Source organism: Saccostrea echinata, unplaced genomic scaffold (assembly GCF_033153115.1).
Source record: "Saccostrea echinata isolate AGI-Se365-2 ecotype Australia unplaced genomic scaffold, CSIRO_AGI_Sech_v1 ptg000014l, whole genome shotgun sequence".
Lineage (NCBI taxonomy): Eukaryota > Metazoa > Mollusca > Bivalvia > Ostreida > Ostreidae > Saccostrea > Saccostrea echinata.
This window is the reverse complement of record NW_026889763.1, coordinates 2,203,156-2,229,216: the sequence shown is the minus strand read 5'-3', so window position 1 is coordinate 2,229,216 and position 26,061 is coordinate 2,203,156. Positions and strand designations below refer to the sequence as shown.

Here is a 26,061-nt window from a genome sequence, read left to right as displayed (position 1 = left end):
GTACCATTCGTGGTTACCAATGGGGACAGACATATAGTTAGATTACAGATTAGGGTTAATATTCACTACTCTCTAGATTTTTCAGAGAAATCTCAGATATTTTTTTTCTCAGCTGAGTCTGAAAAAAATGTTGATAGCACACATATTTGGAAATGATTTCAGATTTAAGAATTAACTCGAAGACAAGTCTAAGTTTGAGAAAAAAAAAATTCTGTTTGGTGAGATTTTCTGAGAAATCTCAGATTTGAGAAAATCTCCACGTGTGTCACAATTTGTCATCAAGTGAAAGAAGTCTTTAATGTGTACACCCTTCTTTTGCTTTCCCTCCCGATCAATCTCATGTACAATGTAGATCATCTTTGTCAAATGCTTTATATCTAGTATTATTATCTAGTCAGAGGTCAAATACTGTAGATCACCAAATTTTCGCAAGATAGTAAAACATTTATTGAATTTATAAGCGAGACAAAATTTTCACAAATTGATAACGCAATTATACGGAAGGATGACAGTTTCCCGAGCAGACTGCCTAGCTAAATTACACAAAAATATTTACGTTTCCAATGTCTTTGTCCGAGATAAAATTTCAAATAGTAAAAATACTTTATTTCTACATAAATCTACTGGTTCATCAAAAGGCGTGGTGAAAAAAAATCACTTGCGGGGCGGGACAAATAGAGACAGAATCGGGGCTTGTAGCACGTGACTTTGCAGAATCAAGAGCATGTGAATATAAGGAATAACTGTCAGATTTTTTGATTTCATGACGATGATCAATCGATTGGCTTGCGTGATAATTTTATGCATAAACGCCTTCGGCGTCTATGCAAATTATCACGCAAGCCAATCGATTGATCACATCATGAAACCCAAAAATTAGACAGTTATTCCTTAAATAAAGTCCTTGCATATGAAAAAGGGATCTAGGTAGGCAGATCATCTTTGTGTGGAAAACATTGTAACTATTCGTATTAGAAATCTATGTAGGTATTATCTCTTCCCCCCTCCCCCCCCAACCCCCAACCCCCAACTGATAGTACCGTGTGTCCTGATAAACAGGGGATCACAGACCCCAGATTTCATCAGTGTATGTCATGTCTAAGTACATCTTCTTGTAACTCGGCCCCTGTAGTCCTGCCCACCAAGTCGTAAAAGCAAAATAAACTCTAAATTACTTTTGAGTATTAGACAATTACTGATATTTTAGACTATGTTGGAATTTTAAATGCTAAATCACAGCATTTTCTTTTTTTAGTGCTACATTTTTCTGGACGATGCTCAGGCTGTGGCTGACATCTTGGAAAAGCTACTGAAGGGAACAGAGGTATGGCTTAGCTAGGGTTTATAGGGTTAGGCCATTCTGTTTTTTTTTTCCTGTTAAGTGGCCACCTATCATTTAAATACTAACTTACCTATTCTTAAAAAACATGCCAGCTAGTAATATTTGATTTATTTCTGAATTTCTTTCATAGAAATAAATATAGATGTATAGTAAGAAGTAAAATCTAGGACCGAGCTACAACAATTCCTTCAGAAATGAACTCGATTCAAATGTAATGAACAAAAAAAATAATATGTCATACCTTTGCTGCTGATGTGTTTATTTTACCTTTTTGGGTGTCCAAAACCAAGGCACAAACTGATGTTTAACAGAGGAAAAAAAATTTGAATGGCCATATTGAGAAATGATACATGTTTACTGTTAAAATCTCTGACTGTGTTGGCTACATTGAATTTCAGACAAATGAAGTTCCGTCAAAGAATGTTTCAAATTGATGTCCCTCTTACGATTTATCTAATGGAGTCATGCTGAATTTGTTATACATGTACATGTACTGTGTTGGAATTCTAATCTTGCTTTATGGTGTCAATCCTTGGAGACATGTGCAGTTTTAAATTCTTTTTTTTTTTTTAAATCTTCAGGACAATGCTTTGATGGCATACCAGATTGCCTTTGACATGTATGACAGTGCCACACAACAGTTTCTCCTACGAGTACAGAACGCCCTCAGATCAACTGTCCCCCTCCCCGAGACTGACCCCAAAAAATCAAGTGATGGAAAGGAGGAATCAAGCCAGGAGGAGGCAAAGGAAAAGTAGGTGTTAGATCTTCAGTGCTTCTGTCCCATAAGCATAGAATTTTGATAGAAATAAGTTCAGGCTTGGTATTTGTTGAGCATAGTAATTATTTTCTTTGATTATTAACTTGCTTTATATTTTTTTTAGAATGGACACAGAAACATCTGATACAACTCCATCACAGACACCCACTGTACCCCCCTCAAAACCACAGGTCAGATTTTACTACCTCCATCCTATCAAGAGCTGTATGCCCCCTCAGAATTATAGGGCAGATATAAAGCACAGCTATAATGTCTAATGCATCCTTGTTTCCTGTTGAATACATTTTAACTACAAAATATCATTAAAACATTTTTTTTAATTCCTTAGTTTGAATTTTCCAGTGTGTTTGTTATTCATTGTAATTTAGTTATCTTTTTCAAATTTAAAAGTTATGTTACGTTTTGATATAAATGACATTCTGTACATTTACGCAGAATCATGTAGATTTAGCAATGATCTTACCCAAGCTCAATTAACTTCTCAAAGATGCCAAAGGGGCTTGGGATTCACCTACAAACACAGTCTATAAAATTGATTAAGCAGCTTGCAGTCAAAACATGGGTGTGAAAGGTGTGAAACTTTGACGACGTCGAGATACCCGGAGTCGTCCGTGTGTGACAAGCGACCCTATCTGACAAACAATTAGGTTCAGTAGAGCAGAAAATTGCCAATGTCGACATATGCCTGGTAAATTTTGCTCTTGGGACTGTGAATATACGTCGAGATAACCCGGGTTGTCGACATTACCGAGGTTGACATATCAGAGTTTTTGCAAATCATTAATATAGTAAATACTGCCGGGACCGAGGAAGGATGTCGACATATCCCAGGTTGTCGAAATATCCGATGTCGAGGTACCGAAGTTTACCTGTAGTATGGTAGATCAAAAATTCTGTGGTACTTACATGTAATTGATCATTGAGTGAGGAATTATTAGAAGTCTTTAATTATTTGTTGCAGACAGAAGAGGAGAAGACTTTAGCTGACAGAATGAAGAAGCTTCACACGATTCTGGGGGGAGAGATCACGATTGGATTACATCTACAGTTCCTTATTAGGAACAACAAATCAGATATACTTATACTCAAAAATACAAAGGTAGGTAAATCAGACATACATGTATGGCGGACAATAGACAAATTAAGACATTAGATAAGGTGGGAGAAATAACTCAGATATAATTATACTCTAAAATACATAGGTCGGAGAAAACAGTTCTATTACTTATGTCTCAGATATTTTTATAGAAATAATTATCAGAAATTTTTCTTCTTGGACAGAAAATTTCTTTCTCGGAAACAATTTTAAAAATAATTGATATTTTATAGATTATATATAATTCATGATAATTGAAGATTTAATGACTTTAGACTTATTTCTTAGATTAAAAAAAAAAGAAGCAGAAAAAATGTGCACATGATTAAAAAAACTAGCAAGGAATGGTAATGGAAGATTTTATGATTTTATTTAATGAAAGACTTTTTGGTCACAGGAGGCTGTGAGAAATTCTGTATGTCATTCAGCTACAGTGATAGCCAACTCTTTTATGCACTGTGGAACAACATGTGATCAATTTTTAAGGTAAGCTGATCTTTGAACAGACAATTTTTTTTTTGAATTAGAAAAGCTTATTGATTTATCTCCCCTGTAGAATTGGTGCCTTTTTGTTTGAATTAATTCTTTCTAATTCATATGGTGCAGTTAAACTTTAGCCATCCAAATGTTGTGTATTTGGATATATTTCTTTATTTTTTAGTCTCTTTCAGTAAATTCAGTTCGTAAGAATGTCTAATCTGACAAATTTCTTTGAAGCCAATGATGTCCAGATCGGACATCTTTGACTGTGTAATGGTATTATCTCAACTCTAAGAGAAATGATAGTGTACAGATCTGTACAATATTTTCAGTCTTACAATGTTCTGTCATTTTATTTCTTATGCAAATCATCTTACTTTGCATTTTTTCAGAGATAATTTGGAATGGTTAGCTAGAGCTGCAAACTGGGCTAAATTCTCAGCTACTGCTAGTTTAGGTGTTATACATAAAGTAAGTATGGGTCATTACCACTTACCATGTCCATGCTAATAAATATTTTTTAAGTTTTTGAAAGAAATGTGAATTTTCAAGAACTAAAAATCACTGTTTCAACTATAATTAATATTAATGATTATTTTTTTAATTTCTGCAGGGTCACGAGAAAGAAGCTTTGAATCTCATGTCCACATACTTACCTAAAGATTCAGGCCCGGGGTCGGCTTATTCTGAGGGAGGGGGACTATATGCTTTAGGTAAGAGATGATTATTGTCTTTCATTGCTACTGAATATCACATGTTAAATATTGTTACCCTGAAATTTAAGTTTACAGGGAATTGGGGTTTGGGGGGGGGGGGGTAGAAAATTGAGTAAAATTTTTACTTTCTGCTACATGGGACACCATTCAAACTCATTTGTTTAGCGTTATGAAGAGCTACATGTATGTCTGGATTTAGTAAAAAGTTCTACTTTCTACTACATGGGACCCCATTCAAGCTCATTTGATTGGCATTATGAAGAGATACATGTCTGAATATATTATATCTGATTATTTTTGGTAAAGTTTTTAAAATGAATAAACAACTGAAGGCTCTTTGTCATAATGTTCTTGTTATCACACTGGCATAAATAAACCTCAAAACAACTTTTCCTTCATATGTGACTAACCATCATGAATTCAACTTTGAAATGATGCTTTTATAAGTTGTTCCTGACTGATTATAATAACTGTCTTAAATTTCACACAAATAATTAATTGATACCAAATGTAGGTTTTCCATGCCACATTTAATGTTTGGAGTGGTGCTCTGTTTAATTTGTTGGAGTCTGGTAATTCTAATGAGTGTTGTTGCCTTTGGGTTTCTTGAAAAAAATATGATTAATATCTGGAAAAATATATGATTAATGTCTGGAAAAATCAGTGGTTTTAATTTTTTAAGAATATTTACCAAACAGGATTGCCTGAAAGTACACTGAACATGATATATCTTGACAAGTCTTGAAGAAACAAATAAACCATAGTGTTAAAAATTCCTTGAATTTGTCTTGTAGTTGGCAAACATTCTCTCTGTCCAACAGCAAATTAAACATGAGATTCAGAAAAACAGATATAATCTAAATAACATGAGAATGCTCTTCATGTAAATGCTATTTTCACTTGAAAAACAAAAATTTGTAAGATTTGAAACGTATCCATCATCCTGAAATTAACTGTCAGGATTGAATTTGTTCCTGTTTTGAGGTAAACAAAATTAATTCTTATCCTAGCTCATGTTAATGTCTTAATCCTTTAATAAGGTATTCATATGTGCATTTTGAATTTCAAAGATTAATATGAATTTTTAAGTTTGAAACTGTGCAGAGATATTGATTATTATACATGGCATAAATTGTTATAATTTCTCCTCCAGCAAAAAAATTTTTAGTCGTATAAGTCATCAGAAACTTACTTGAACCATGGATAGAACATGAAAAGCCCCCCCCCCCCCCCCCCCCCAGCATCGTCTGACTTATTTCTATCAGTTGACCACAATCTGTGCTACAGGGACACAACTCTTCCAGTTTTATTGAAAAATGGAAAGAGTATTAACATGATTCAAATTAAAAATAACTTGGATAACCTTTCTTATAAAATAAAGATAAATCTTTCTTCATAGAAAATGTCTTAGCTACCTTAGAAAATATTTTAATGTGGCCAAAGTACAAGTATGTTCAATTTACAGATGACAATTATGATTTGATATTTTCATCTTAATCATGAATTTTGTGTGTTTGCATTATTAGAAAAAATTCCAGTTTCTCAGATAAAGAGCTGCATGCATCTGAAGATGCCAACATATTTTCATAATTCTCAAATTGGAAATCAACCTCTCATTCTTGAATTTCAAGAATTTCATTGATTTAATTAGAGATGTTTTAATTACTTGCAGGTTTAATACATGCTAACCATGGAGGAGAAATAACAGACTATCTCCTCAATCAATTAAAAGATGCCTCAACAGATGTAAGTTTCTAAAACCAAGGAGTTCCAACATGAATATATTAAGTTGATATCGATAATACATAATACTGGAAACACTTTTGAGTGTGATAATTAAGATTTGTCGTTATCAGTCCGATTAATTTATGGGGATAACTTATTACAAAGTGGTTATAAACCAATTTTATTTTGCTTTGATTTTTTTGTAGTTCATTAAATGAAATTGATTATGTCTGTCTGTAAAAAAACTAGACATATGTACATCACTGATAGAATGAACTTTCAAACCATTATTTTTTGTTGTATTTTGTTATAAAAAAAAAGTTGTTCCCTGCTAATTTAGCCTCATGGAACCTTTAATTGATTTTTAATTCAAAGAAAAGTAAATGACTTTCCAAAATTAATTGAAGACTTGAAGTAATTTTTTTTAATGCCATTTTCTAATATACAGGTAAACTTCGTTATTTCGACATCGACGGGACCATCGGAAAATGTCGAGATATCCGAGGTGTCGAGATATCAGAGTTGAGACTTGACGTCCAAGATTTCACTGCATAGCAAAACAGACAAGCTTATTATATGTGCATGACTTCAATATAGATTTTGTGCAAACATATTTCAGAATTCCCTCTATTTTTATTAAAAATCTAAGAAGTTATTTTAAAAATCTTGTTTATAAAACGTGTTCTTCATCGAAATCTTTCTAAATTCACAAAGTTTCAGCACAAAGTTACAGCATTCGGCAGTGATTCGCGTGTAACTTGCCTTTTTGTCCGAACAGGATACGACATGCGCTCTATAAACTTCGAACTGTATGAAGTCGATATCCGATATATGGAAAAAATTAAATGCAGATTATTTTTTTTCTTATTTCATTCAGGAAGAATGTACATTAAAATTAATTTTTTTTAAGAGATTTGTGTATCTAAACTAACGTAGTGATGTTACAGATGCATGAATTACGGCTGATTCGGTCAATTGTGTTGTTAATTGGATTGTTTCCTGTTGAATGCATTTTAACTACAAATTATTAAAACATCTTTTAATTCCTTAGTTTGAATTATTCAGTGTGTTTGTTATTCATTGTAATTTAGTTACCTTTTTTCAAATTTAAAAGTTATGTTAGGTTTCGATATAAATAACCATCTGTACTTTTACGTAGAATTGTGTAGATTTTGCAATATTACCTAAGCTGAACATTAAGCAATTAACTTCTCAAAGATGCCGAGGGGGCTTCGGATTCACCTACAAACACAGTATATAGAATTAATTAAGCAGCGTGCAGTCAAAACATGGGTGTGAAAGGTATGAAATATTAATTTTGATGACGTCGAGATACCCGGAGCAACCCTATCTGACAAACAGTTAGGTTCAGTAGAGCAGAAAATTGCCGATGTCGACATATACCAGGTAAATTTTGCTCTTGGGACTGTGAATATACGTCGAGATAACCCGGGTTGTCAACATAACCGAGGTCGACATATCAGAGTTTTTGCAAATCATTTATATAGTAAATACTGCCGGGACCGCAGAAGGACGTCGACAAATCCCAGGTTGTTAACATATCCGATGTCGAGATACCGAAGTTTACCTGTAAATGCTACAAGTACCTTCTGTTGCTTTTATCACTACTATTGATAAGTTACAAAAAGATTACCAGTTTATTTATTTATTTTTTTTATTTTATTATTTAAATTTTTTAGGCGCAAGTCCTTATATTACAACAATTTTATTTCAGGAAATGAATGCTAATTCAATATTTGATATGTTATAATTTCAGATGGTCCGACATGGTGGTTGTCTTGGTTTGGGCTTGGCTGCCATGGGAACAGCTAGACAAGGTATCAGCAATTTTTTCTTATGTCACTGTCATTTTGTCTCACATCACTGTCATTTTGTCTCGCATCACTGTCATTTTATCTCGCATCACTGTCATTTTATCTCGCATCAATGTCATTTTATCTCGCATCACTGTCATTTTGTCTCATGACACTGTCATTTTTTGTCTCATGTCACTGTCATTTTTGTCTCATGTCACTGTCATTTTGTCTCGCATCACTGTCATTTTGTATCTCGTCACTGTGACAGTCATTTTTCTCAAGTCATTGTCGTTTTGTCTCATGTCGCTATCATTTTGTCTCAAGTCATTTTCATTTTTGTCTCATTTCACTGTCATTTTATGTCATATATGTACTAAGATATGGTCAGATCTTGTTATGTCAATCTTGAGAGGACCAAGGAAAACTTTGAGATATCCAAAGATTCAAGATATTGAGATTAAATTACTTAAAGAAAAAGTTGTTTAGACATCCAACACACATAGAAATATCCATGGTATTTGAGATACCAAAGTTCAACTGTATATATAAATCATCCATTTGGCAAATAATTTCAAAATTAGGAGACGTCTAAAGAAATGATATGCAGGAATATTGAATTAAGATGTATTTTGATGTTAATATGCATAAGAAAAAGAGTTTCGCTGAAAATATATGAGAAATTCAGGATTTAAGTAACATGCCGGTCATTTTCTGTTTTAATTTAATTAATTGGTGACTGGTAATCTATTAGCTTAGTGGTAGGGCATTCACTTTGTGATTGGAAGCTTTCCGGGTTTGATTCAAATTCCTGGCACCATATGGGTAATGACTGTTCCTTCTCCAGATGCCCAGTATTAGAAGTGAAAGTCACAGATCTTTCAGATGAAACCTTAAAAACTGAGGTCCTGTCACATTAGTCAAGGGCATGATAAAGAGTCTTCACTGCTCAATGGTCGTGAGTGCTGATAAAAGGTTTAAATTTGAAGCCCTTCACAGGCATATCTTACCACATATGGTGACATCTGTATATAAATGAAAAATTTTTGAATGGGACATAAAACAACATACAATCAACCAATAATTAAGTGGTGGGCAGTTGTACATGATACACTGTATACTAGTGTATAACAGATAATAGGAGAACTACCGGTATTGTAGATCATTAAGCTGGGTGAACAAGTAGTTTTATATGCTTACAAAGCAAACAATATTTTTCCAGATGAACACGTGTCAAGTAAAAAAATGTCATAACACTCAATGCCTTTCTTTAAATTACATAACTTCTCATACTGGCATCCAAATGGAATGCAATGACAACTAGAAACAATGAACTATAGCTGTTGGGGCAATGATTTCTACTTAGGACTCAGTAAGTGTAGCATCTAATTTTGTTGCCTGAAAGGAAGCTGAAGAGACATACGCAAAGGGCGTACAAGTTTGTTAGGTACAAAACAAGAACAAACTTAGTAATTGATAACAATGCACAATGAGATTTATTATTATATATTAGCAAATTTACAATTTTCGAGGCATCACTCATGTTTTGAAATGATACAAAAGGTCTGCTAGTTCCCTACTTTCTGCCTGCCCCGGTCTTCAATCGCTCGTAATTCATATACTTTAAAATAAGATTTATAGCTTTTCTTAGAAGTAACACTTAAAAATAAATGACTTATTTTATGTTGAAAACATCACACAGACAAGGTACTTAATCTCTCTTGACAAAGAAAACGGAGCTGAAATCTAATTTTATCCTGTTCTAAATGATCATTATAGAAAGTGTTTATTTTCAATTTGATAATAAAAATTCATGTTGAACCATTCTAGATAATTCTAAAAGAAACAAGGCCACTTGTTGGGTCCTATCAACCTATTTTTTTTTTTATGAGATTTAAGATGTGCTGATGGCTGAAATGTAAATGACTTATTGCTATTTTTATGATATCTAGGATATGGGTTAAGTGTCCCTGTATGTTTGTAGAAAAAAACGTTATGCAATCTTAATCAAAAAGAAAAATATGACCTATAAAGATCCAGATATAAGATGCAATTTCCACCCATAATTTCAGATTTTAGATTTTCACTTAACTTCAAAGAGTTTGATTTATTTATTATGAATATTTCTATATATTCTAAAGTATGGTTTCTGATGTTTTATTACTCAGTATTCAGAATTGAGGAAAGGGATAAAATGTGTTACCACATTAAAAAGTGACCAAAGTTTTCAGATTAATGCCATGCAATCTGAAGCCAAATATTCACCCTGTGTAATTATGTATTCAATGTAAGAGGTGAAGTTAACGAACAGTGATTAATCTCATAAATGCAGTAAACAAAAGAGTCAATCGTGAACAGGGCAGAAACAGGGACCCTTGGAAACACCAGAGATGGGATCAGGTGCCTAGGAGGAGTAAACATCCCCAGCAGACAGGTTACAACCGCTGTGTACTCTGTATATTGATCAGGTAGACTGAGTATTCCATAGTTAAATTTAGTACAAAAGCAATGACCTGATAAATGGTATGAAACGTGTCAGATAAAATACAACCCAACGACTGGTTGTATTTACAAACAAGGTCATCATAATGACCAATGTTTTGGGGTATCGCAGAATCACATTATCAATCTTTGTGTTTCACTTTGTGTCTGTAAACAAGAAACATTGACGCTAAAATTTCAAGAATGATTGCTTATGACTATATTTAATACCCCAAACCAGGGTCCTTTTTACAATGTCATGGAAATTTGACCTAAAGATTCTGTTTGACCTTAGAATATGGAATGGAAATGGATTTCTGTTATTTAGATCATGTAAGGGTTAAAAGAATTTACAACTGTAAAAATGGCAGTTTTTTCAGGTATCTACTGTTTTGAGAGTAGCAAGCCAACATGGATTGGCCCAGTTAGAACAGGTCTAGTTGTATTCAGTGTTTGTTCACAATTTTGACCTAATTTTTATGACTTCTGACTTAAAAAAGACATATTAACTATGTTTATGTGCAAGATGGCTTATTTTTGTGTCCGGTCAAGATAAATCTTGCCAATCAGAGGTCATATCTGAATGTGTATTCTTAGGATTATGGCTGGCTGAACAATAACTTATTTTTTGAATATTTCAGATTAATTTGACAGAGCTTAATTTTGTTTAATTACTCAATGTTATTGCTTTGCTTGTATATACTTAGAGTTTAAATTTTTTATTTTGTAGATATTTATGAACAACTGAAGTTTAACCTTTACCAAGATGATGCTGTGACAGGTAAGACATTTCTGTTTGTCATTTTTGATTCAAAGGAATATTAGAATAGAAATTGGTGATGATCAAACAAAATGAAATAACAAATTTTCACAAGAAACCTTCATATCCTTGATCTGTTGACAAAACCTGCAGATACAGCAAACATGCTTACATTCAATTAACCCTTACCTGAAGTGATTTTCCTTCCATGTGATTTTAAAACATTTTGTGAACTTAACAGATATATTGAATTACGTTTATATATAATGAAGCAAAATTGTCTGCCCCTGGCACTTCTGTAGAAGGGTGTTTTACTGTACATGTTACAGGATTAGCACAAAAATTGGGAAGAAATTAGAGATTATTAACTAATATGTTCAATGTGTTGTTGTTTGTGTGTAGGTGAAGCTGCAGGAATAGCCATGGGACTAGTCATGTTAGGTACTAAACAGTCCACCGCCATTGAAGACATGGTGGCCGTAAGTTGTTGTTTTTCATCAAAGTACTGAAAGTACTGTAAAAAACACAGACAGAATCATGAATTATTTAAAAAAAAAAAAAATGTCTTTTTCCAAGTCAATTTCATTTTTCTTTTCTCTCTTAAATTTACAGAGAAAATTTTAAAATGTGAAAATGTGTCAGAAGTGCAGAAAATGTATCTTCCTTCATTAAACTTTTTCTTCTGCTTTAATATTTGACTGTTGTTTACATGGCTTTTTCTTTTTAATCCACATAATACAGTATGCCAAGGAGACACAACATGAGAAGATCTTGAGAGGCCTAGCCCTGGGTATTGCCCTTACCATGTATGGCCGGCTTGAAGAGGCAGATGCTCTCATTGACAGTCTGTGTATGGACAAGGACCCTATCTTAAGGTGGTCCGGCATGTTTACTATCGCCATGGCATACTGTGGCTCAGGAAGCAATCAGGCCATCCGTAAACTACTACACGTAGCTGTGAGTTCAGTGTCTCTTCTTAAATTATGGAAATTTATCACTGTGTTGCATTATTTGTCTATGCCTCTTGTTTTAACTTAGCAAAAGCTTCCATTGAAGTCAATAATTTTGTACACAACACTTATAAACAACATTATGGAGTTCCACATTAATGAGAACTACACAAACATTACAGATATTCTGTAAAGAAAATTATTAATTTACATGATCAGTCGAAATGCAGGTACAGTTCTTCTCAAAATGTAATCCGTAATTTGAATAAAATAATTAAGACCTGAAAGATGGGACTAATATATATATTGTTCTTATTCAGTATGTGTATATTTAATGTTTTTAAAAAAAAATTTATATTCATTAGAAAATGAAGTTATTGTAGTAAAGAAATTTTCTTTTTTTTGTTTTGCCTTACTAAGAGGTAAAAAAAAAAAAATAAATTTCATTAATATAACAATTAAATACAGTTCTTGTTTTAATTTGATCTAAAACTTGTTACACCATTTGAAAATATCCTTAATTTTAAATTTATAAAAAAAAAAAATATATATACAATTATAATCGATATTGATTGATTGTGTGTATCCAATTATTACCGATAATCAATTATGATATTGGTATATTCCCATCCCCTCCCCCCAACCCCCCACACCTTCCTCAACCCCTAATGTTTAGAATTTTAAATTACAAAGAACGCTGAAAATTGATTTTTTTTCCTGATAATTACATGTATCATGGTCAAGGCTTGAGTACCAGGATAATCCTTCATTTTGTAAGGTTTGGCTCTAATAAATAAGTTACTCCTGCTGTAACACTGATCTTTAACGGATTTATATCTCTATGTTGCGTAAGGACATAGTCAGATCCATAAACCGAAGGCCAAGCCAACTCATTTCCTCCCCTCTGCTGGCTTCTTGAGCCGTGTTTTCTATAATGGACAAGATAAATTGGTGTTTTTTTGAGAATATGCGCTACTAAGAGCTCGTATCATATGAAATCAATAGTGATGAGGATAAACAGGCCTTTTATATATGTATATCTCGTAAACGTACCCCATTTCCTTGAATATTCCCGGCGTAGTGATAAAATTGGAAGACGATAAATATGTAACTTTTATGGTAATTGATTCTAAAGTTACAGTCTTAATATTGTCTGATCTTTTATGTATGTGTGTCTGATCTTTAATATAAGTATGTGCTTTTGTAATGAAAAACAATTCTTAATAATGCATATGCTTTATTGACAATTTACGCATTTAATTAATAATCTTTTTTTTTTTTTGAAAAATAAATAATCATCATAATATTTTAATGCAATTTACGCAGTCGAGTTGACCCAAGTAACAGCTAAATTATCTGAAAACTTGTGGAATATAATCTTTTCTAACTTTCCCCTCTAATTACATCAATTCTTTACTTTTGTTCCAGTGTTACTTAATATAGCTTATGATTTAATAGACAAGGGTATAATAAATATTTATGATATTTTTACTTGATGAATAAAAAAGCAAAAACAGAATTTTTATATAAAAGGGAAAAAAAATATGGATGGACAAGCATAAAGAGAGTGTTCGGTGCATGTCAGTTGAGTGGAAACAGAGAAGACGTGACATTTATGATTTTCTAAGAACCCTGTGCTCCCTATAAATACTTCAGATGAAGTATAAGTCTTAGTGAAGAACACGACCTAGTACTATGTAGCTCTTAAGATATCATCTTAATCGTGCAGCAGTAACGGGCAAACCGTGTCATAAAATCAGAGAATTTGAAACAAACATGTCATCTCTAATTGGATTCTGCTGAAAATATTAGAATTACCATGATTGCAAAACAATCCCCCATGTTAAATTTTGCATGAGGTCTTCTTCCCTGAATGACAGTTTTGCTGAAATCGGCCATGAAATGTCAGACTCATAAAGAGACGTCTGGGATTTAATAATGGAGATTTTCAATTTTTCGCAGTTGTGTAATTCAATGATTTTGAGCTTTTAACCAGCAAAGTCTTTTATAAGTGAAACAAGGGTGTAATTATCAATGGGAAAAGGGAAATGTGCGATATTCTCTCCATATAAGGAAAATAATTTATTATGATTTTTTTTTCTATTAGCTTTAGACGTATTGTTCTCATGAAATTATTTTCCAGTATTGTTTATTTCATGTTTTCTACATTAGTTTCAGGATGTGAGGTTCTTACTTTTCCTGTTTATTGAAGTTAATTATTTTTCACAATGTCAGTTGCATAAGTTGTTATGAAACCAGTAAATCCTTGAAAGAACTTGATTATAAAAGTTTTAAAGGACTAGGTATGGTAACAGATGAATTTGGCACCTTGTTTGGTATAAGAATTAAAAGATGGTTAAAACTGCAGTAATTTGCAATTAAATGCTTCAAATGATGCTAATTTGATTTTAATTTAAAAAGTGCATCATGTATATGCCACAATAGGGTGACAAGAGGAGGCTTTTTCCCAGAATTTTCTCAATTCTGATGGAATTTTATCACATTTGTAGATAAAGTTTTTTCTTCAGGAAACTGAGAGTATAAGCTTGCTTATATGAAATTTTTATACACAAAATATATCTGATACTAGTGCATGAAATCAAGTAAATTAAATGGTAGATAAGAAACTTTTGCTCTATGTTTTTGAAAAAAAAAATGTGTCTAAAAATTGACAAAATGAATAAACATGAGAAAATTTGAAAATGGACCAATTTTATAACACTCCTTTGACCTTTGTGTATCCTATCGCTGAAACACAATGCTCATGACAAAAGGTTTTTCAATATGAACTAATGCACTTTCCCAGGGACATTTCAAATTTCCTACCTTACAAAATCACTGAAATATCTAAAAAGTTTCTGATGGATTCGACCCCTAGCTTGTAGCCATAACATGGTCAAGGCAGACCCATACCTTCCTTCTATACATCTGATGCCTCGCATTAACTTCAAATCATGGATCCACCCCCTGTTATTTACTGTAACCTAATTTGTAAACACAAATTGATATATGATATAAACTTAAAGAGGTTTTTTCTGATAATTTAAAAAAAAATGTGTATATAAATTGGGAAAGAACTTTTAAAAATCGAACTGTACAGCAACATTCCTGATTATCTTTGATATAAACACAAGTTTAAATAATATCTCAAAATTAAATCAAAGGTTATTCAAAAATAGTTCAATATATCTTAGAGAATTATTCAGATAAAAGTATCAACAGCGGAAAAAAGACAGAGCTTAAAAAATGGAGAGCCTATTTAGTGCAGGGCAGGTGATTGGGGAGTTGTCTGTATTTTTGAGGATCAATGAGACTGGCTGCGTGCTGAGAAGCGATGAACCCTCCCTTAATGTGGAGCTCTGGGTCTCTGACTAGAGATGTGTGCTGTCGGGCTTTTGGGATTGTATTGTCATGTTCTGTGATAAACTTCACACAAGACACAGCTTGAATTGATTAGAAAAAATTACAAATTTCATATTTGATATACTGTGTTTTTTTGCATGGGGTTACATTTTGGCATGATTTTGTATAGAGAAAAAATTGACAGGTTTTCTTGTTCACTGCGGTTTTTTTACATGCTTTAGGATAATAAATATGAAAGTGAGTTTATAATTGGAATGGATACATGTTAATTATGTTATAAACTACAGCAAATCAGTCGGAGGAATTTTTAACATTGTGATCAAAGGGACTTTGCCACCTTAAATGCTGCTGCATGCAATCGTTGTTGTTACTCAAATGGCATAAGCATTCACCGTTTTATTTCTTTGATTGTAATTAATTGCCTAACTGAAAGAATTTATGAAACTGTGAAAGTAACTTTAAATAACAACACATTTCTGTCCAAAATAGCAGAATTTTTTTTTTATATGAACAGCACCACAAAGTCAAACATATTCAGCCAACACATGATGTTGAAATGGTTTCAAATGATGGTTCAATAATGTACCTGTGTATAATTTTCCTGTCTGTTAGCTATGCAAAAAAAAAAAAAACAACAACAAAACAAAAAAACAACAAAACAAAACAAAACAAATAAAACAAAAAACAAAAATTGTGCACTCAATTTTTTCATAAATCTCATGTCTTCTTTAAATTCATTCAATTATAAAGACAATTTTGTACTTGAAGAAAAAGGAAGAAAAGAAAAAACTGGTATTTACTTAATATCTGAACTGGGTATGAAAAATATATTTTCTTGTAATCAGGCAATATTTAGTACAAGACTTTTAAGATAGCTAGGAAGTCGAAATTGCGGCACACATCATTTTTTGTAGATTTAAGAAAAAAAAAAAGATTAAAAAAAAAAACTTTCTTACTTGAAACATATTTTTTTCACAATTAAAAAGCAGGAAAAAAAATTATATTTATCTTTACAACCTAGATATTGTTTTGCAATGAATTTCATTGTCACAAAAATGTTTTGCATTGTGTTTTTATCTCTGAAATGCTTTTTTCAGGTCAGTGATGTCAATGATGACGTAAGGAGAGTGGCAGTAACCTCCCTTGGATTCCTCTTATTCAGGTTTGTTTGTATGTCTGTATGTATACTGGGAGAGCAGCTATACTCTTAATAATACTTCCTTCATTCCAGTTTATTTTTCATGTCTGAAAAATGAATATGTTTTATTCATTACTGTAATTATAATAGAATAAGAATTTAGAAAAAATTCTTGGGCTGTATCTAATTACTGTAAATCTACAGTGCTATGACAAAAGTATTTGCGATTTTTCAAAATGGCGCCCATAAACAAGGACGCGCTTCAGGGAACAAGTATCTAAAATGTATATATAACGCTGTAGATTGCCATACATTGAAAAAAGAAAGATGCATATAAAACCCCAAAATTACAAGGGAATATAGCACATGGTACCAAATAAAATCAAACGTACTTAATTTGTGCTGTTCAATGTCACTTCAGTGCCTGCAATGCGTAAGACTTGAATCATTTTTCCAAAATGATACTTTATCTGCATTTGGCAACCAAAAAAAAAAAAATTACAGTTGTCCATAATATGTTAATGTGTTTGTGACATTGTGTTGGAAGTTTCTTGAGAAGTAAAACTGAATTCAGAAAGAATCTAGGAAACCATCTTATCTTTGACATATTGCTTGGTTCACATGACTAGTTAGCTTCATTTAGACATTGTCATATTTAGCCCTCAGAACCTATTCAGACCTTATACTCAGTGTAAACAGTCTATAATGCCTCTAATTTCACAAGACAAATGACCATGTGGCTGAACTCTTCTGGTTACTGACCACTGTAATATGAACTGTCGAAGATGGTTCTCTCTGATCGTGACAGAATTAGCAGTTAGTTTGATCACTTGAAACATCAATCACTCTTTGTTTGCTATGTTAGCAAGACATTGTGACAGATTGGATCCCGGAATGGTCCCAGAGCTTGTATTCATATCTATTTATTATGGAAAGAGTTCACCATTGGTGTTGGATGAAGTTTATTTGTCTGTGTGGTTGTTTGTTTGATTAGATAGTTGATATTCATGGTTTTGTACCGACTTAAAATTAAGGTATACCTTTAAGCCTCTTTAATTGAAATCTTTGTGTTCCCAGGCAAATCTCAGCATTAATGAAATGTCCAGAATACTGAAAGATACATTTAATAATTTGTAGATGTAAAATTAATGTAAATTCTGTTTTCCATAAATATTGTCTGGAAGTCGAAGCCGATTCTTAGCATCAGGACTATCAAGGCTTAAATTATTGTATAAGGAAAGTTAGACTTATGTTATCATGGCATTTTATCTAAGAAAAAATTTCAAACAGAATTATTTTACCCATTTTCTTTCTGTCAGAAGTATATATGAGCAAAGTATCCTGTTTCATTGTCAAATCTATTGTAAACATACTTTTTTCAACAAGGTCATAATTCCGTGGAATCGCAATTTCTATTTAATCCGCTGGTAGGAAATTATGCAGATTTCTTGGATTATGAGTCTTAATTTGTCTTAAATGCACTTAAATACACTGTGAAAATTTTCCGTGGAAAATGTGTGACTGCTTTCATAGCATAAATTAATCCCACACAGAAAAAAATATGTTTACAGTAGTTTAGAATGACTAGTTTTTTAAAGTCAATAACAATTTAGTGACTTTCCTATGCTGAGCAGTAACTTAACCAACCCTGGTTAATCCTGGTTCTATTTCTGCCTCTTTTTCTCTACGTGTTTATCAATACCTTAATTGTAAAAATGACTGTATTCATTTGTCATTCCCTTTGACAGCAAAGCATGTTTGCATCAGAAGTAATCGAGAGACAATAATTTGATAACCAAAAAATTGGAAATCAATTTGCCCATCTTTGAAAGACAGTCCCCCTTATAAACGACTTCCTGCCAGATTATGAATGAACATGCTTAGTAGAAGCCAAGGGCTTTGTAAACGTCTTCTTCTTCTTAGGTTATCTGATGTCTGCAAAAGATTTTGGTGATTTACATCAAATTGGCATGAAGTAATCGGAGTTTCGATAATGGCGAACAAAAGTACAAATATTACATCATAATGTCAGATTTTTTTCCTCTCCATGAATGAAGGGATTAGATAAGATACAGCTTTTCTAGAAATCAATCTCTGACATACAAAAATATGAAGAGTATTTCTTTTTTAATTTCACTCTGGAATGGATGTATTGAACTCTTAATTGCATATTTTGATTACAGTGTTGGATTTTTATGGCTCTGAGGGGGGGTTATATTGATGTTTTTTTATTACCTGGCAGTCTGCTTTAACATGTTTAAAGTGCAAGTATTTGAAATCTTTTTGGATGTGAATCTTATGTAAAATGATTAAAGCATAGTTTTTACAAAGATGGATATTGTGAATTTCATGATATCATAAAAAATAGGGAAAAAGTATACCAGGTTCCATTACGTCTTTAGAAAATAAACTGGAAATGGGGGGGGGGGGATACAGCTGGGGGTCATAACAATTTTATCGCTTCTTCACAAAAGAGAGTAGAAAATAAACTGGAAATGGGGGGGGGGGGGGGGGGGGGGGAGGAATACACCCGGGGGTCTTAATGATTTTATCACTTCTTCACAAAAGAGAGTAGAAAATGAAGATTAGGTTTAGAAAGGATCTACTGGCAGTACTAGTTCTATACTGATGACATAAGTAGAAGGAGAGAATTCCTTTTGAGATACATGTATATGCTTACCTGGCAATAGAATCATTTTTTTTTTACTAGTGAATACTGTGGAATCAGCCTTGTTTGAGGGGACCCAATGTTCTTGGATTTTGTTGGTCACCTTTACCCAAGAATTTATATTCCCAGAAACAATAGCATTCATTGTCAGTGTATCAGTTTTTTGAATCTTCTGTATATATACTAGTTATCTACAAAATTACATCCCCATGAACCAGTGAAATTTTGAATGCATACGAACATTGACCCCCCACAAATTAAAATGATCCGCAATAGCTGCAGTGAAATGTCTATCAGAGTTTTGTATCAGACTTTTGCTTAATTAATGAGATTGACCAAAGAATAACCAAGTACAATAAGTGTTGATTAACCACAAATGTGCAAATTGCAATTTTCTGAGTTGGTGGTTTCATCAGATCAGTTTGATTTCATTTCCTGAGGATGTGTCCTTCTCTGAAAATTTCTATTACAATGTGCATTGTTCCATTCTTTTTTCTTGATAGGACGAAGCTCGGTGTATTGTTTTCACTGCTTATATTGTAAAAAAAAAAAAAAAAAAAAAAAAAAAATTAGACAAGGTGCTAGAGGCTTATGTAAAACAGCATAGTGAAGTGATCCTTACATGCTGATTGAGCAGTTAATTTGATAGTGTAGAGGAGGAAAATGAGAAGGAGGGATTCAAATTCTTAAAAATTTACAATCTCTGAATTTGGGAGGGGAATTGGGTTTTTCTGCTGGATTGCAAATTTCTTTATAAATACATAAAATGTAGTCTTAGGTGCTGTTAAACCATTAAGGTATCCCTTGTGAAAATAGACCAGGATATCCCAAGATTTCTTGAGATTTTCTCAAGATATCTTGGTTAAAAATCCCAGGAAGTCTCAGGATTATCCTGGTTCCTAACCTCAGGAATTGTCAGGATGGTATTGGAACAAGGATTTCTCAGGATTTCACAGGACATCCTGGTAAAGCAAAATATCCTGAGATATCTTGAGAATTCCTGGGACCACAATTATCCTGACCTCAGGAATATTTCACTTGTTTCATGGTAGTACAAAAATCCTGAGATGTCTTGAGATTTCCTGTGATCACAATCCTGTCATCATCCTGGCCTCAGGAATTTGACTTTGAAGTGCAAAAATCCTGAGATATCTTGAGATATTCCTGAGATCAACAACCCCCTTACTATCCTGAACTCTGGAATTTTGTCACTTCTTTCAAAAACAGATCTTTCAAAAACAGATTCAATTTCTCAAAATACATTTTAAATATCGACAATGTCCCTCTGTACACTAAAAAGACAAAGAGTTATTATTTAGGCAAATTCTTCTTTAATCAAATTTTTTTTTTCTTTGGAACTTTAAAAGTCTTTCATGATGTAATGAATGGTGGTAACATTGACCCCAGGGATGCATTCTGTTATTAGATCTGTAAAAGTAAAGATGCTTTATTATTCTAAAACAATCACATTAATGTTTATATTAATGGTCGAAATGAAAAAAAAAAAACAAAACAAAAAACATACAACTCTATGTATTTTTTTGCTTTTTACACTTACAACATCTACTTGTGTTAAAACATAACTTTACCTTCATTTAATGTTCTATTTTCCTCGACAAGGCCCCTTTTTTGGTGAAAACACCAATAAACTGGAAGTCATCAGCTTCTCTTTACTGAAAAATATAAATGACAGGTAGTTGACATATTTCTTCTTTTTAAACAAAAGACTAGTCAGCTTCTTCTTTAAAAGTGAATGAGAATGACATTGTTAATAGGTTCTATCAGCATTTTTTCAAGTTTCTCAAAAATATCTTTTAAATTTGACCCATTAAAAAATATCAATAAAAATATACCAAGTTTATTCCATGGGCAAGAGGTCTTCTCATCATCGCATCTTCCAAAATGTTACTGCTTTTGCTATTTGTTTCTGTGGGGGAAAGATAGATCATAGAGTTTACCTATAATATTATCTATTGCTCCTGAGTCCAAATACAATATTATTACAAATTATGCATGCACTAACCAGGTCTGGTACAATCACTAGATTTAGCTACGTAGCTTGAATTACCTACATAGCTTTATTTACCTACCTGAAGTAGCTTTATTTAGCTACTAAATCAAACTTATTTCATAAACTAGCATTTTTCCCAGAAAGTGCAGAAAATTGCACTTTGATGCAGTGATAATTTTCAACTTTTAACTCATCTGAAAACAATTCGTGAAAAATTCACTCTTGGAAATGTGTCTTTTTCTGCAAAATTGCAATCAAAGTTCTAAAAGTTTTGGGGCTTTAATTTGTGACCTAACTGTTACTTCTTGATTGAAATAACAAAGAAAACCAGTTCTGGTTAACATGAGCACAATGTGAAGTAATATACACTTATCCACTGGCTGTGAGTGGGATAGCTCTTTTATCAAACCCGCGACAGGAACTATTCCCCGAGGGCTTGCCCGAGGGGAATAGTTCCTGTCAAGGGTTTGATGAAAGAGCTATCCCACTCACAGCCAGTGGATAAGAGTTTTATTATACTGATGTGTATCATAATTTCTGAGGGTTGGATTTACCTGATACTACAGTTCCATATAAAAACATGAAAAAAAAAATTATAAAAGTTTTGAACAAGTATTTGGAATAAGATAACACTGCTAGAATGAGCTGAAATCCTGATGACGTCACAATGCTATTGAAGTCAGGATGACATCATAAGTCTATAGATTGATTACAGGAAATCAAACTTGGCGGCAAAAATTGCATGAAAATTTTCTGAGGGGTGGATAGCAAAAACTATACCCCGGGGTATAGCTTTGCTATGTGTGGAAATTTTGAGACTATAAAGATAGTTAGTTTACCTTCTTAACTTTATATAGGAAACATTTTAACAGAAGTATAATAATCATACTTATCCATGCCTCATCGCACACAAGGTGGTTATAGTTACTCAAACAATGGAAATACATCTTTTCCTTAAAAGTGTTCAAACACAGCAATGTTAAAACTATCTCTGCTTTAGATTGCTTTTTAAATAATAACTAAAATAAATATAAGTAGACATTTACTTGCAATTTTTTGTCTTTTTAAAATAAAAAGCAAAATTGTGAAAAGTTGCCTTGAAATAGCTAAATAAAGCTACCAGAGGTAGGTAAATAAAGCTACGGTAGGTAATTATAGCTACGTATATGTGCTAAATAAGCAGGGTGTGAATATGATATGCATTATTAAGTGCATGCACGGGCACTGGAAGTTAATGCACTTAATAATGCATATCACACCCTGCTTATTTAGCACATTTGTTTTATAAACGCCAAACTTCTGAAAGTGTTCAATTGGCACTCGAAATTTAAAAGAATACAATTTTATTGTGAAATATTCGATATGATCATATTTGAACCACGATACCTATTATATTAAAGTTTAAATAAGTTTGAACTTACAACCATGAATATTCCCAGCTTCATTCCCTGAATATGTGCAAATCATTGTCCCTTTTGTGGGTATAAACATTTCAGGTTTTTTCTCCAGGGGTGCATTATTTCCTCACTGTCCGTTGTCTTCACTTTTCATTACTTCAGCTTGGCATTCTTCAATGGCACACTTCATTTTCTATAGTTCGGTGTCTATTCAAAGTACAGTATCTCAAGCAAATCCAAATAAAATCTCTCCGCCGACATCTTGACCTCATCCAATTTGAAAAATGCGGATTATTGAAATGGGTCACTCTTTGTCATTAAACCGCTTGATTTCCAACACCGTACACACTTTAAGATAAGCGCACAGTTGACCAGATAACGTTTGGTAACTTGTACGCGTTTTGATTCTATATGGGATTTACAGTCCCTGAAACGTTCTACTTTCCCACTTGAACGGTGAGCGAACGCTGAACGAACGGTGAACGAACGCTGAACGAACGCAGAGCGAACGGTGAGTGAACGATGTGTGAACGCTGAACGCAACTTGGTGAACGATGTGTGAACGGTGAACGGTGAGCGAACGCAGAACGCGAACGGAGCGCAAACGCGAACGCAAAGTGAACGGTGAACGAACGGTGAACGCAAGATGAACGATATATTCGGAATGCCTCTGATCTTTTCCTTGCATTGACTATTTTATTGTATTATAATGTCAGGTGCCAAAAAAAAAAAAAAAATAAATAAATAAGTAAACCAATAAATGAATGAATAAATAAGTAAATAAAATAAATTCTCCAAAATTGTCCTAAGAAAGACGATTCATGCACATTAAGTTTTTAATCATACGATTTTTAACGCATTAAAACATTGCAATTGTTGCCGAACGCTGAAGTATAAAAGATATTATTTTTAGTTGGAAAATAAAAATGTTTATTCTTATTTGATAACAAATCAGAGAAAACTTCTGACTTATAGAATGAATTAAAGCGATTGTAACATCCATTCATATATCTCCGTGTCAAGGCGATTTCATGTAAAGTAATGAAAAAAATTAATTACAAAGGTCAGTGGACGTTTTGCATTTATACGCTCGTATTTTAAATTTTTAATACAATAATATATTATGTGTCATTTCTATTTTTCATGATGATTTATTGAGCAGACTTCTACATGTATCTGTAGATGGCCGTGATTATATTCGGACAAGAAAATACAAAGATACATATTCATTTTATTTGTTATAAATTCAATTTTCAGAACTTGATATTTAAGTAATATGCTGTTATAATTTTTATTAAACAGACAAATGAGAGAGAGAGAGAGAGAGAGAGAGAGAGAGAGAGAGAGAGAGAGAGATTCCGTTTTAGCCCCCCCCCCTTCCTTTCAGGCTTCACTAAATGTTTGTACCTATATCAAACAATAACTCTGAAATTTTTTTCGAAATATATTAGACAATGAAAGTAACTTTTTTTTTTAAATCAACAAATCATATCCATCTGTTTGACAGTATTACTCGTTTTTATTTTCCTGCTTCAAGTTCACACGAAGTCCACGTGCTTGTCCTGTCAATCAAAATCATTCGACCCTGTGCAGGTGTGAAAGTTTCGTCACATCGAAGACGAAGTGCGAGTATTTCCAACAAGTTATAACATTTATTTTTATCATTTCTAGGTTTGATACCAACATTTGAAAAATAAATGAATAAAATATATTGGGCATTAACACTTGAATTTGAAACATACTCTCTGCCAATTTCAAATACCACCGCCGACACGTGTACATTGTGAACTACTATTGTTTTGTGACTTTTTTAGATGCATGTTTGTTTTGAGACTGAAATTTTTGTTCTAAAAAAGACCTTAACTTTTTTTTAACAGGTAAATTAAAATTTTCTGGAAATACAGTACTGACTAAGTAACCGATTTAGGGGAAAAGGGGGGGGGGTATTCATATCGAATGGCAAACATATAAAGTTACGGTGAAGAAAGAATTTTTTTCTCTATAACTATAGACTTTACATACATGTATTATAGTAGCGAAAATTCTGTAGTGCATTACATTTTAAATAAATATTTCCTTTAAATACACTATCAATTTAATTCGCTCCAAAGATAATAAATTAACAGGATATCCGTAGTACTATGTATAACTCTCAGAACTAGTTCTATCATATTTTCTGTAGTAACTGAATTAAAAAACGCGTTAGAAATAAATATTTTCGTAATTTTGCTGCGTAATTATTTGACTTGAATAATTATATCTCCATTAACGATTTGTCGTCTTTAACAAAACAACAAAATTGCCCTTAGTTAAATTTAATATTTCAGCATCGTTCTACATAGGTACAGAATGTGCTTATAACAACATTTATTTTCCAGAGTAATTTAATAAATAACCTAATAGCTAAGTTAGAATAATAAAAATATATATCTTAGATATTTTCCCCCATGAAATAATGATTCTTCAAACACGATATGTTAGTTATTAAATTAAAAAATCTGTAACTCCTTACCTACAAAAAGATAAGTCCTTTCACTTGGGAGTTCCGAATGGCAATGGAAACTGAACGATAGGTGAACGCTGAACGCAAGGTGAACGCAAAGTGAACGGAACGAAGAGCGAACGCTGAACGCTTTGTGAACGGTGAACGCGAGCGCACGGTGAACGGTGAACGCAAAACTGTGAACGGAGAGCGAACGGTGAACGCACGCTGAACGAACGGTGAACGCACGCTGAACGAACGGTGAACGAACGGTGAGCGAACGGAAAAATGGGAAAGTAGAACGTTTCAGGGACTGTAGGTACTTTTCGTTTTTAGTAGAAGAGTGCAGCTATAGCCTAAATGTTGTACTTATATTACTGAAACAGTGTTTTAAAAATTAATTTACGGTAAAAAAAACTTCTGAACTTGAAGTTTTTAATTATTTTGTTGTAATAAATAATTATTTTACATTATGGTGCCAATGTTTATATTTATGCAGAAAAACGTCTATTTGTCTGTTTATATCGCTGTATATATATGAACGTTATTACTTACATAGCAAAGACTTTGATTTTTTTCCCACATTCAAAATAGGTCCAACAAAACAGCAATTTCAATGGTAACAAGTCCTCAGATGTTATTATTGAGGGGTAAACCATAATATACACTGGCGGATTTAGAAGGGGGGCCAGGGCGCCTGGGTCCCCCTTTTGTGTCCAAAATATACACAAGATTTAATAAATAATTTCTTTTGGTGTGGCTGTGGGCCCCTACCCCAACTCCAAACTGGTCAGCCCCTCCCCCCTTTTTTAAAATTTCTGGATCCGCCACTGATATAGTTTTAGGCCTATTTGTTT

General features: G+C 32.9%; 1 protein-coding gene across 1 annotated transcript in view; it reads left to right on the top strand.

Moving 5' to 3' along the window:
• The window catches only part of LOC133186628 (26S proteasome non-ATPase regulatory subunit 1-like), a 110,776-nt gene that overhangs the window by 7,578 nt on the left and 77,137 nt on the right, over positions 1 to 26,061 (top strand). Inside the window, exons 9-21 of the mRNA XM_061321864.1 lie at positions 1,256 to 1,324; positions 1,924 to 2,096; positions 2,227 to 2,293; positions 3,085 to 3,222; positions 3,617 to 3,705; positions 4,092 to 4,170; positions 4,313 to 4,412; positions 6,088 to 6,161; positions 7,918 to 7,978; positions 11,166 to 11,216; positions 11,598 to 11,674; positions 11,937 to 12,152; positions 16,606 to 16,670. Of these exons, the coding sequence (XP_061177848.1) occupies positions 1,256 to 1,324; positions 1,924 to 2,096; positions 2,227 to 2,293; positions 3,085 to 3,222; positions 3,617 to 3,705; positions 4,092 to 4,170; positions 4,313 to 4,412; positions 6,088 to 6,161; positions 7,918 to 7,978; positions 11,166 to 11,216; positions 11,598 to 11,674; positions 11,937 to 12,152; positions 16,606 to 16,670 (1,259 nt within the window). The remainder of the gene's footprint in view (positions 1 to 1,255; positions 1,325 to 1,923; positions 2,097 to 2,226; positions 2,294 to 3,084; positions 3,223 to 3,616; positions 3,706 to 4,091; positions 4,171 to 4,312; positions 4,413 to 6,087; positions 6,162 to 7,917; positions 7,979 to 11,165; positions 11,217 to 11,597; positions 11,675 to 11,936; positions 12,153 to 16,605; positions 16,671 to 26,061) is intronic.